The following is a 14,661-nucleotide window of genomic DNA, read 5'->3' on the forward strand; positions in this document are numbered from 1 at the left end:
AGAGCTGTTAAAAAAAAACTAATCAGCACACTTAAATAAGTCCAAAACTGCAAAATTCTAAGAGGAAAAAGTTAAAATTATTTCTAAGAGGAAATTCTAAGAGGAAATTCTAAGAGGAAAAAGTTAAAATTATTTTTTTTGTTGACCAGTGTTTTCCGAGGAATGGGAATCCTTAAGATAGCCGATATTGTATTGCAACTAAAAGGAGTAAAAATGCGGTAGGAATAATATAAAATAATTATTTCTTTAAGTATATCATTAATATATTCTTTTAAAAATTTAATATATTTTTGTTATTTTACATGTATCGACATAAACCTAGTACTATATTACGATTACTAAACATGATGTTGAATTACATTTAATCTTTATTTATATAATACTATTTAGAGTTTTAAATTAACCGTTTGTAAATTCGCTTTGTCAAAGAAAAACATTTATAAAATAAATTGCCGATATATTTACATGTTCCCGATGTAAAGTTGCAGTTGTTTTATTAGACGCTGTTATAACGTTATATCGCATTTAAAAAATAAATTGAAAAATATATAAAGTTTATCCTACCGATCTCGAATGGGAAAACCCATTTAGATGAAATAAGATTCTTAAAATATGAACCAATCTCAAATGTAAAATGTCCGTAAAAATAGAATATTTTCATCATATTATCCTGTTTTAGAGAAATATTAAAAAGCGCGGGACGTGCAGAATAAATGTGAAAAATTTGTTGAAACCAAGAGATAATATTCGAAAATCTAATTTGTTCCTGCATCATTTTTCCACCGTATGGCATTGGAATGGTAAACGATTACCGTCAATTCTAATCTGCTGTCGTACGTTCGACTAATCCTCGTATTCGGGCATAATGCCCGAGATTCTGATATCATCCACCCCGTTGTCAATTAGCTAATTCGTCCGCAGCTGGTAATCTCCATTCTGTGTGATGTAACGCACCCAAGGCAAGGCCTGATAACCGCTCTTCTCGATGATCTTCAAATATCTCACTTGAATGCCGGACGTAGTGAAATACGGTATCTCGAACTTCACCTGTATAGGCGGTTTGCCCTCGACATCTTCCCCAACGACCGATGGCAAACCAAAGTGCGCTCTCATGAGATACTCCTTGCCACCAGGAAAAGACTTGATAATCCAAGTGATGGCGCTCTGCTCGGGCGAGTACTTGACGCTGCCAATTGTGGTCTTGAACTTGGGCGAGTCGGCATCGTTGGGCACCGGAATCACGATCTCCACATTGTTCGCTGTCGAACGACGCTTGAATTGCGACCGCGCCTTTATCATATATTCCACCCGACTGTGAGCGTGCCGCTCGATCACAGATTCGATCCAGATCAGGGGTTTCACATGTGTGTTCAGTCTATATGACATCAGCTCGAATTCACCATCTGGTGGAATGAACGAGATCGTACGATCGTTTTCAAAACGTGACAGCCTGACGCACTGATGAAACTTGACATCTTCAAGTTCCACTGATTTAGACTTCCCACGTCCTGTTGATTCAAACAGGACCTTATCGTTGAGGCCCAGCCTCAATTCCGGCATTCCTGACAAATAGACTCTCATTTTTATGGCACCAACGATCTCGGAGCTTAAGACATTTCCGTTGGCATTCGCCAAAAGATTCACCGATTCTATTACATCAAGAAAGACTTCATTCTTGCGATATTTGATGCCCTCTGATCGCCAAGAGACAGCATTGGTCACTGCCATAGGAATCCTAGGTTGAATCTCCAGTTTGTGACCCTCTTGAGTAATGTATTCCTGCAGAATTTTGCTATCGGTGGTTTGAGGGTAGCCAAAATCCAACAATTCATCTAGGAGCTCATAAATAACGACAAAGTTGTCTCGTATACTTTCCTCCTCTAATTCTTTGAAATATTCTTGCATGACGTGCACCACTTTATGCAAGAATACAAATACCAGGGATATGTTTGCATTTTTCTTCGTGGTGGACACGATGTACAGATTGTTATATTTTATATATGCATATGTGCATTCCGGTGTCTGAATGATGGGAGTAAGATTACCTTCCTCCTCGCGTTCCATCACAAGTGGCATAAACTTTTCTATGACCCCAGTCTCGATATCGCCACGATAGTTTCGTGAGATCAACACCTTGCCCTTTACGTCCAAGATGTATATTGCTGACGTCGACATCTTGTCTCAGACTGCGCATACAAACAAGAAAAGAAAAATGTTAGCAATATTATATTTATACCTTCAAATTTTCTTAAAAAATATAAATAAATGAAATATATTTTCCTCGTATAAATTTATTACAAATGCATAATTATCGTAATGATCAAGACGATTAAACGCAGTTGACATTAACTTAATGCTTGAACATTTAGGTTATGATGACCAAAATAAGAATTTCAAACTAAAGTTTGCGAGATTTGCGAAAATAATTTGCAATTTGTCGAGAATGAATTATGTATATTCCTGTGGAAATCAGGATGATATTAAAGGACCTAGCCAAAATTGAAAGTTTATACGTCGAAGTCTTAGTACATGAGATAAGAAGCATCCTTAAAAAGTATCGATATTCACCTTGACGTACAATATCCTTCCTAAGAGTATCTTGTGTATCGTTTCATTTAAAAACGACAACTTTCAGTAAAATTGAAACGATAAAAAGAACGAAATCGCCACCTCACACTTTCGGACTGCGACTGTGGACTAACGAGAAATTCGCGATGTTGCGCGACACGCGCGCCACGCGCATGCGCGAGCGACTAACTTCACGCGACATATTGACCGCGACGCTACGAGCCGTCGAAATGTCGTGAAAGATGCTCGGCGAAATTTTATCATTAAGATATGATTAATTCATTTAGAGACTATTTACTAGCCCATTTGATTAAATATTAATTTATATTAGCGTACAGAGAAATAATAATGAAGATTAATTTTTTAGATGAATACTTTGCAGAATCATGATGAAAGTCTAAGTTACTACATGTATGTATACACAATGTTAGCATATTAAAGTATGTAATCTGTCCAAATATTTTACAGAAATATTTTAGAATTATATATTTTTATTTCGCTTTTATTTATATATTTTTAATTTATATTTTATTTATCTTTATTTAATTATAAAAGAAAGAAAAGGATTGAAAAAGAAAGATTTAAGAAAATCTTAAATCTAGACTTAAGAAAATCTTAAGAAGAAATCATGTATAAATACATATAATTATATATCTTTATATATTTTTTGTTTTCTTTTCTCGTATAATCAATGTTTCTGTATGTACAAAAAGAATAATAAAGAAAATTATAAATTGAAAAATAATAGAAACAAGAATTTTGCGTCATTTTTTATTTTTTTAAGAAAAAATAAAATTTGAAAAAGTGAAAAATGCTTATATATAAATATTTGGACGATTAAATATAAAATAGATGGTCTGGATTTCTCACTTTTTTAATTTTAATTTTAAAAACTCTAAAAAAAATAATGCAAATTATTTTTCTAATTATTTTTCAATTATTTTTCTTCTATATTTTTTCCCCTTGTATATGCAGTACCGATTAAAAATATTACATTACATTCAAATACAGGGAAACGATTATTTTAATGAACATATATAAATATTATTAATTTGTATTATTTAATATTGTAAAAATTAAAAGTATAACAAATAATAACAAAAATATGAAATTTTAAATTCTTCAAAATAGCCTCCTAGACGCTCTCAATCATCGGATCCGATAAAACTATTGTGGGATGAACTTGATAGAAGTGTCCGAAAAATGAGACCTATTAATCAAAAACAATTGTAGGAATTGCAAACATGCTGGATCAAATATATCAATAACAGTTTTTAAAAAATTGAAGAATGCTAAAGGTATGTTATAGTATTGAAGGTAAAGAAATTTTGATTATTTTGAAAAATGAAAAGTTTCACATTTTTATTATTTGTCATGATTTTAATTTTTATGACATTATTCTAAAGCATAAGATATAATTTGATAATATTAATCTATAATACTATTTTTATTTATTAAGGTGATCAATACTTTTGATTAGAGTACTATAAAAATTTTGCAAAAAAAAGAAGACATATGTACATATTTTATATATAATTATTTATATATATTTGATTAAGGACTTTCTTTTCCGAGAGAGAATATCAATTAAACTACGTCCGTTAATCTCAGCTTATTCGAGCGAATATAAATATTTCTAAAATAGCGCTTAATACAGCAGCGAAGGTAAATCCGATCTAAGGCATTTTAATCTGTACTCCGTGTTTCACGAAACATTAAATCCTACTTGAAGCCGTTTCGTAGAAAGCGCGCTGTATTTCCAGCAAAGTAGCGCCTTCCGACATTAAGATTCTATACAACTGGAAGTCATTTAATCTCGGCGGAAGATTTCAGCGCGCCGGCTACTCCACGGAAGGAGAAACGATAGCATATTGTAGGATATTCCGTGCACAGTTTGTGAAAATAGAAAATAAAGAGAGAGTGTTGCAAGGCAAATTCAACAAATAAGATCGCGCGCTTTTCTCATCGAAGTGAGCTTTTCGCAGATTTATATTATATAAACTGCTCAAGAGATTTATAAATAAATAAATCGACAAAATACGTACTCTCTAAAAGTGAATCAGTGTATCATCACTGAAAAACAGTAAATATAGTCACTGATTACAGCAGTTATAAGTACAGTACTGTAAATCAGTGATATTTTATTGAAAGAATCAGTTAATAATTTTGACTGTTTCAATCAGTAATATTTCTCAATATCAGTAATATTTCTTTCGTTATTGTCAGTAATATTAAACTATAATTCATCTCTCTATCTATTTCATATCAAATTAAAAATTTTATTTATATTTACTAAATATTTATTATATTAAAAATTTTATTTTATTTATATTACATGCATATTGAACTTGTTATTTTAAATAGATAACGAACAAATAATTTTCATTACGTCGCCAGACATTTATTTGTCCGACTTATAAAGATCGATTTAATATCTGAAGCCTCTCTATTGAGCTTGTATCAGAAATTAAATCGAAGTAATACTTCTAATTTTAAATGTCGCTCTTTGCAAACTTTATATAATTCTTATAACTAAAATTAAATACGAGAGAGATAGCGATTGTAACGGTAAATGAACGAACTAGCAATTACTTTTACAGTAAAATTTACTGATTTTACAGTGAATTTTATTTTACCTGACCATAATCAGTGAGATATAAGATAAAATAACAAAAAAATAAGCGTTTCCACTGAAGATCAGTAAAATACTCACTGATTCTCAATGAAATCTTATTTTACTGTTTAAATTAGTGATGTTTTCACTGATTCACTTTTAGAGAGTACTAAAATAGATTGCGCATTTCATGCGCTTAGCTTTTTATTCGTATATATTAAAAAATGTATTATTAATTTATTATTAACTTTATTATTAAATATATTATTAATTTATATTTAAAAAATATATATTTAAAAAAAGACCAAGTTAATGTTTCTTTTTCGCTTTTTTGATGACAAATTGAAAAGGTCAAATGAATTAAATGTCGCGGAACGCGATAACGCGATATCTTCGAATTTTTCGCGAATTAAAATTTCAACTCGCGACATGAAGATGCCGAAATTTCATATAAATATCTCTCAAGTCATAAACAACTCATGCGCTCGCCTAGCCAACGCTCAGTGCAAGTATCGATTTTCTAGCGTTGTCGAATATGCGGATAGACGCCGATGGTATCGGCTGCATTAAACCGACTGTAAATACACGTCGATAGTGATTGCCGGCTTACAGATTCTGCCGAAATAAAATGCTCTCGCGCGTTTCCCCCGAAAAGCACCGACATGCGTGACATGTCGCATTGCGTCGCGCGATATAAAAGCGCATTGACATGCAGGACGTGGGCCACTGCAGTTTCATAAACTATTGATACTTACAGTGTTTGCTGGTATCTAGATAAAATTATCTATATAATCATCTAGATAAAGAAATGGATCATCTTTATCTTTAACTAGATGAAGAAATACAAAGTATCTTTATCTTTGTCTTAGATGAAAAATATATGTCATCTTATCTAAAAATTGTCTAAGATGGCGTTTTCATTATGCAAAAAAGTTTTCCAGGAATGCTTCTAAAAATCTATCTAAAATATCTAAAATGTTTTTTATATTATTATTATTAATATATTATAAATATATTATTATTATATTATTAATATATTATAAATATATTATAAATATAAATTAATAAATAAATATTGATCATATCATTTATATACCTTTTTGCTACTATTTAAATATTCTTTAGGAAAAGAGAAAAAATATGTGTTTATGATTTTAATATCCCATTTATAATCTGCGTCACATTTTTTACAAATATTTATAGTCTTCTAAAATAAACAAAAATATCTAAATCTAGATTATCGCAATAATTATCTCATCTTTCATCTAGATTAAATAAAAGCAAAATCATCTTTATCTCATCTAAGATAAATTCACGGATTTTTATCTTTATCTTTATCTAGATAATTTTGAAATTATCTACAGCAAACACTGGATACTTACTATCCCTTCTCTCTCTTTTCTCCCGTTATTATAATCGATGTATAACACGATATGGCTTGTGAAAATATTGCCGTTCAGAAAAAGACCATTACATACGTACGTTGTCTGTGCGCGTAATTCGACGTTCGATTCTGATCGAACACCACGACGAATCGTGGTGGTGTTTTGCGCGCTCGCTTTTACGTTAAAAACGCGATTTTGTGTCCGGCGCGTAAAAGCTCGGTCTCGCCTAATCGATTTAACGTTTATAACAGGCATCGAAAGGCGCGCTTCCGTCCCGCTATCCGAAAATTACCACTGTAGTCGTTCAACTATTCACCAGCGGTCGGTCCAACCATGTTATCTGCGGTCAGCGTGACGTACTCCCATTAAGTACTTCGATCGCGCTTATTTTCACTCGTAGAGATGCGACCAGTGAAGTTTCCGCGGTTTTGTAACTGAACTATATATAATAACTGAAAGAATCATGTGTAGAGATGTAAAAAATTGTTTTTTTTCTAATAGAAAATAAAGGTTGAAGAAAACATTTTTCAATGAGAAGAAGGGAATTTGGTTTTTTCATTATTCTTTTAATACAACATTATTTTTCCTCGTAATTTTTCGTTAATGTAATAAAAAATTCCCTAGGATTTTTATATTTTTAATTTTCTTTTTTCAAAAGCAATTTCAATGAATTAACACCATATTTTCAATTAAATGTAATAAAAATTTTTATTATACATGAGAGAGAAAATAAACGTTGATATAACTGAAAATTTTCCGAATTATCGTGTTGATATTATTTTCGTTGCAGAAATCTCCTCTCTTAATCGAAAATAAAATTATTTATAAAAAAATTAATTAAAAATATAAATATTTTTATTATGGTGATATAGCGAATGTTAAAGTATGTTTTGAAAAATTACAAACTTTGTTTCTCTGTCTACAATAAAGGTAATTCATTCAAATTCAATTTTTGTTTCAATGTTTGTTTTCGAAGAATTTGATTAATTAAAAACAGTAATTACATATGCAATCAATTCGAATGCGGTATACATTTAAAATAGTGATAGATAATGCAAATTTATCAAAAATAAAAAAATTATCTTGTAATAATCAAAATATAATAATTTTAAATATCAGAGAAATAAAATTAAAAAAAAAACGAAGCTTGTTACTATTCATATCACTATTGATATCTCTAATTATATATATATATATATATATATATATATATATATACATATATATATATATATATATATATATATATATATATACAGCGTGTGTCAAAAGTTCCGGGACGGCTGAATAATTTGAAAAATACGCATCACAGAGGAAAATGACCTAGACAAAAGTTGTAGGATTTTTCCCGGGCAATCCGACGGTGACCTTAGATTTGACCTTGGATAGTTATTTGAAGGTCACATAAAGATTACCTTCAATTTCTTAAATGGAACCCCCTATTTTTCATTGCATATTCTTGTAGCTTATCTCAAGAGCTTTCCAAAACACTATAATTAAGTACCTTTTTATTAAGTACTTTTTGAGTTATAAGGCTTGCAATAATTTCTTAATTTTACATAAACCATAAAATATCTAGTAAACCATTCATTTTTCGATTATCTTACCTTCATACTTTTATGTACAAAATAATGAGAGGAATCAATTGGTGTAAAGAAAACACATAGTTGTTTCTAAGAAAAAATATGTAATTTGCAATTAACAATTCCATATTTTTTCTTAAAAACAACTGTATGTTTTCTTTACACCAATTGATTCCTCTCATTATTTTGTACATAAAAGTATGAAGGTAAGATAATCGAAAAATAAATGGTTTACTAGATATTTTATGGTTTATGTAAAATTAAGAAATTATTTCAAGCCTTATAACTCAAAAAGTACTTAATAAAAAGGTACTTAATTATAGTGTTTTGGAAAGCTCTCGAGATAAGCTACAAGAATGTGCAATGAAAAATAGGGGGTTCCATTTAAAAAATTGAAGGTAATCTTTATGTGACCTTCAAATGACTATCCAAGGTCAAATCTAAGGTCACCGTCGGATTGCCCGGGAAAAATCCTACAACTTTTGTCTAGGTCATTTTCCTCTGTGATGCGTATTTTTCAAATTATCCAGCCGTCCCGGAACTTTTGACACACGCTGTATATATATATATATATATATATATATATATATATATATATATATATATACATGATTAGAGATATAAATAGAATATACAACTGGGAATATGTTTAAATTAAAATAAAAAAGAATTAAAATAAAAAAATAATAGGTGTTAGTAATACAATTGCTGTATACGAATATGAACGATACGCTAGTATTTTTAAGACTATTACATTTGTTACGTTTATGTAGAATAAAAGATAGAATTAATTATTGATTATACAACATGTATTACTTTTTTATTTTTATTATTATAAATATATATTCTCAGTTATAAAATTAAATCAACGCAAAGACGGGATTTACATGATAGCAAACGTAAACAATAATTTCTCCTACCAGATTTAAATTTTGATAAAAAGAATAATAAAATTATTTCAAAGCAGTTTTTGTTAGTGCAAATTAATTTTAATCGGCTTATCAAAATTTATGTTATAAAAAATCATGATGATATTTCCGGATTAAGCACGACGGCTGGTGAAATTGAAGACCCATCTAATGAATACATTAATGAACAATGAGTGGTGTCGACCTATGCGTTCACGCGTGTGATCAAGTTGCTTCGGCTGTTTTAGTACAAAATATTGAACAGATACGGATTGCATGGAGTGTCACCGATCGTATTCATCCAAATGTATTTGCTCGATAAACAGCTCCCAGTATTTAGGAAACAGGCTTGTCCCGGCGCGAATGTCCTCTTGTCGAATCCCGATTTCCTATTTTCAATTGAATTTTAGCTCGCCGCAAAGCACTGCCTGCTAATAAATATTTCATATTGATCTCTGACCGGTATCGATGAATATTATTATACAGGAGTGAAATCCGTGCATGCATGATTTCTGAAAGACTTGTTAACAATAATAAAATAAATAATAAAATATATCAACGTAAATAGTCGACATAGTCGTAATATCAGTACGATATCGATAATCTTCTCATTAATATGATATTAATACCGTTTATACGCGAGTAATATATTGTTGAAATATTACTTGAATATAATTCGGCGAACATTTTTCATTCTCTCGGCACCAACGTCTAAACAACATTTCCTCTTTCGAGGAACTAACAGCACTTTTCGACCGTGAATTAATCATGAGCTTGGAAATCATTCGTCGCGCATGGCTTATGCATCCGACGTCGACCGGGAGAATATTTACCGTGGTGCACGATCGGGCCGCACCAAACCGCGTACTGTTTGCAGCAAATTCCACGAGAGATTCCATTGTAATTGAACGAGGCTGACTCGATTAGAAAGTCAAATCATCGACAGGTAGAGAGATGGGGAGTTCTTTCGCGAATGCCGCCTTCGTAAGTTTCACTCCGTTCTTGTTCCCTCTTTCTCGCTCGCCTCCCTCAAAAGCTTGATGTTGAATCAAAGTACAGAGAATGGTGATGTTTCAGATGTATCTCCTCTCGTATTCATTTCAGCTCAAACAAATAATTTCGAGAAATTTAGAAAATCCCTGAGTTTGTAAAATACTAGTCGGTGATGTTTAAAAGCAGAAAACTTGAAAAATGGAATTATCTCCGGAATGATAAGAACTATTGGTATTAATTTAATATAATGGCTGTAATAATACACCGGTACAAATAATGTACAATAACAAATTTACGTAATCCAATGCTGTAATTTAATAATAAAAAGGATAATTTTTATTTCTCAACATATGCATATATAGGGTGTCACTAAATTGGCGCCCAGTATTTATATAATGATATTCCTCGTGGAAAATTGAGTCGAAAAGTCCTGAACCATTTCTTTCTATAATGCTTAATAAAGCGGTAATTATTGAGTAAAGTTGCACCAATAAGCATCGACTTTTAGCCTCCTTGACGAAATTTTCTTTAAGAAAACGCTTTTAATGGAAGAAATATGATTTTTAATGCAAAATAAAGTTTTTCATTATAGAAGAAAAAAATTGTTTAAAAAAAAATGGTTTCAAAAAAATGGTTTCAAATTTTTTTCATTATAGAAAAAAATGGTTTAGGACTTTTCGACTCAGTTTTCCACGAGGAATGTTGCTACATAAATAATGGGCGCCAATTAAGTGACACCCTGTATATACATATTATTAAAATTTGCAGAATAATTTAAAAATTATTCAAGATAAATACTTCTCAAATTTTAACTTTAAAGATAAATATCTTGATACGTTCAAGATACATTATAGAGAAAAATTCCTAATCGAAACATTTTACACATACACATACACATATACACATATACATGTATCGTAAAACAAAAGTTTTTATCTTTTATATTATTGAATTATAGTATCGAATTACATAGGTTTATTGCTGCACATTTGTACCGACGTATTATTACAGACATTAAAGCCGATAGTATTTACTATTCTGGAAACAATTCCATTTTTCAGGATTCTGTCGAGTTGCCTGTTTTTTTAACAGCATCAATAATTTGCGCAAACTCGAAGACTTTCTAAATTTGCAACGAGCAGTTACATATTTTTCTTAAAAACAACTATATGTTTTCTTTAAATTACCTAATTTTTTCCTCTCATCACTTTGTGCATAAAATATGAAGTGAAATAATTAAAAAATGAATATTTTACGAAATATTTCATAGTTTATATATATATATATCAAATTATAACAAATTAAAATGTATATATAAAATAATATATGTAAAATATATACGAAATAATATATATAATCATAAATATAATAAAAATAATAAAAAGTAATATATATAATATATATAAAATATCTCAAACTCTCTCTATTCAATTTTTAACTATTCTATTCTAACAATTTTTTACGCCGAATATTGCGAGGAATTGATTTATATAAAAAAAGATTAGGGCGATTCCATTAAAAAAAACTAGATTAATCTTCAGAAAAAGTTAAAATTTAAAGATGTTTTATATGTACAATCCCAGCAAAAAATAACTGAAAATCAATATTGACGAATATCCACTTTTGGTGTATTTTGAGTATGAGAAATTATGTGGAATATTACAATTTGATCTTAGCTACAGTGCAGAGACGTATTTTTTAATATTTATTGCGTTTTTACTGAAATATTTCGAATTTTGTTAATCGAAATGATTAACTTTTGGCAGAGAATTTCGCCTTGTGACAGATACATGACTAACTTCATTGAATTATATTTAAAATCTTTTTAACCAATTAGTACTTGTATAATATTATTTGACCAAATATTTCCTCTGTATCTAAACTTTTGGAAATCTTAAACAAATTCTGAATATTATTTCCATGTGTTTATGTCATTTGAATCAACGTGATTATAACGTTTCCCATAAGAACACATGTTAATTTGATGCAAATTAAAATCCTTATAACTTGTGAACGCTTTAGTGAATCGATTTAAAAATTGTACTAAAGATTCTAAACATATATAAGGACATTCTGTACAATTTTCATTAAATTCTCAATATTTTGAAAATAGATACAAAACATTCTAAAAAAAAAGATTATCTTCTTTCAAAATCCCATCAATTTTATCTGAAACGTTTATCGTGCAATGTTAAGTTTTAAATAAAACACAATATAAAATATTATTCGAAACATCTTTTGTGTATATATTTGTTATTTTTCAACTAAATTTTTGCAAAAACATTCCGTAATATGATATACAGGATGTTATGCATGAAAATTCCGAAGATAATATCTGTGTAAGCGTAAAATAATAAATTGTACTCGATTTAATAGGCATTAATGGATATTAATTATTTTCGTTATATCCAGGCGAACGCGAGCGTAAATGATGAATGATGTTTGCAGGATTTCAAAACGGCCGGATTGGCTGACTTGAAAAATGACGAGGCTATGCGTGGAAAACCGCCGTAATAGCGAACGTAGCTTCGTCGATATCAATTTCTTTCGCTTGATTCTCGCAGATGAAACGTCAAACTGAAGATAAAGTGGTGCTGTACAAGGCCGCCTTGCGCTCGCGCTAGTTATATTACCGCACGTCTGTTTCCGGAGCCGCGCGGAATCCTCCGGGAAACGGTGAACGTTATATCGGGAGGCCGAAAGTTAGAGCCGCCTGGGGGATCGGTACGACCGATAATTGGGGCTTGAATTAAATTAGTCCCGGTTCTCCGTTCCACCGTTGAATGACTGAAAGTCTCGCGCCCGTTGCTCGCGCGATAACCGAATTGACCCACGTTGGCCGATCTAATCGCGATTATCGATCACCGCTCTTACGCCGAGATTTCATTAGGATCGATATCGCTCTATCGATTAAATCGGTTAGGCAAGATGCATAATGGATATTCAGCAATCACACGTGAGCCCGATAACGACTAAATTCCCCTTTGAGCTCGCTTCTCTTCTATCGCGAATTCCACGTACAGTTGCGATAATAATTCTTGCGCGAGAGTGGGGAAAAAATTACCACCGCGGGTAGAGGGGCGCTCGTGTCGCATAACAAATATGGCTGTCGCAAAGGGCGATTTGACATTTAAGAATACTGTTTTAAAAATTGTTAGGGACGTTCATGCGGTAATCGTGAGTCAAATGAGGACTATCATTTACAAATTTTATTTACAGTTTGTTAATTGTTTAAAAATATTTCAATAATTCTAAAATAATTTATTAAGTTTTTTACTTATTAAAATTATTTGTTGATTAATTATTGCAAAAAACTAAAATAATTAATTTGACATAAAAATGACATGAATAATAAAAGTAATTATTACAACGTTATAAATAATCATGGAATTTTAAAGGGAAAATTTGTTTCTCAAAAACGAAAATTGTGGCGAGATAATCAGTTACAAAGTGTTAAAAAAATAAAAACTTGTGATTTATCAGTTTCATCACCGGCACCTAACCTCTCTAACCTGTCAGGTAGACGAGTAGTACAGTAGTAGTACTAATTATAATTGTTAATAAATAATTCAAACGTACGATAACACCTTTTTTATGATAATATTATTATGTATATGATTCAAAGGATATTTCAAAGGATATTTCAAAACATTATTTGTCATCATATCTATTTTAATAATATTTTTTTCATAAATTTGAAACATAAAAAGTTATGGTTTTTCGTAACAGCCTATGTTAAAAAAAAGATTTTTCATCGTTAATAACTTTTTTTAATGACCGATAACATACCACGAATTTTGTAAGAGCGATCATAATGTTATTATTCTTGCTAAATATCAAACATTTGAATTTTTATCTAATAATAAGCTTAACGCCCGAACGTCCTTAAGGAAACGCAAATGTTGTCCCTGCGTTTAGATATTTTGTGTAGCTATACCAATGCTACATCCTCTTCAAGAAATATGATTGAAGGCCAGAATGTAATAAATTCTAGCTTAATTATCAGTGCAGTAAAAAGTCGTGAAAAAATTTATTTATTTTCCTTGTGTCTTCATTTTTTTGTTTATTCTTCTCAACGTATTTCACTTTTCAATGTTATTCACTTTTATTTCATAGAAACACACTGATTGCCGTATTTAAACAATATTAAATCGCCTTTTGGTCATATTTTTTAGTTTGCGTTTCGTCCACTAGTGTCGCATGGTAAATTTATATTCGCAATAGATTTTTATCGAGCGCGATCCAAAAACAAACGTAAATTGCGGTATCATAATGAAGAGCGGAGAGAGATCTCTCCGAGATTTGCGAGAAATAAAATCGGAGCCGGAACTTTATCTCTCTTTCCTGGATTGGAAACTTTGGAAAATCACAGTTGTAATTTATCGTAAAAACTTATCCCCCGGCGGCAATACCATATCTATTATCGGCGATTCTTCGAATTTCAACGAAAACACATTGTCGAGGTCGATCGCTAAGAATGCGAGATATGACGCGCAATGACGCCAAAAGTCACCGTATATCTCTCGTCCCGCTTGTTGCCATCCATTTACGTTAAATAAATCATATTACATAATAACGTGCCGAGTTATAACGTATCGCGACATGGAAAC

The 14,661-nt window shown here is 30.8% G+C and overlaps 2 protein-coding genes across 3 annotated transcripts in view; one reads left to right on the forward strand and one right to left on the reverse strand.

Annotated features, from left to right (window-relative positions):
• Positions 1–14,661, forward strand: part of LOC105256699 (neuroligin-1) — a 269,355-nt gene that overhangs the window by 196,882 nt on the left and 57,812 nt on the right. The window lies entirely within an intron of this gene.
• LOC105254259 (AP-1 complex subunit mu-1) lies at positions 300–2,734 on the reverse strand. Its single transcript, XM_011262813.3, has 2 exons — positions 2,569–2,734; positions 300–2,186 (listed from the first exon to the last, which is right to left on the reverse strand). The coding sequence occupies exon 2, from the start codon at positions 2,173–2,175 to the stop codon at positions 907–909; it is 1,269 nt and encodes a 422-aa protein (XP_011261115.1). The 5' UTR covers positions 2,176–2,186; positions 2,569–2,734; the 3' UTR covers positions 300–906.

This window comes from Camponotus floridanus, unplaced genomic scaffold, assembly GCF_003227725.1.
Source record: "Camponotus floridanus strain SB8 unplaced genomic scaffold, Cflo_v7.5 scaffold34, whole genome shotgun sequence".
NCBI lineage: Eukaryota > Metazoa > Arthropoda > Insecta > Hymenoptera > Formicidae > Camponotus > Camponotus floridanus.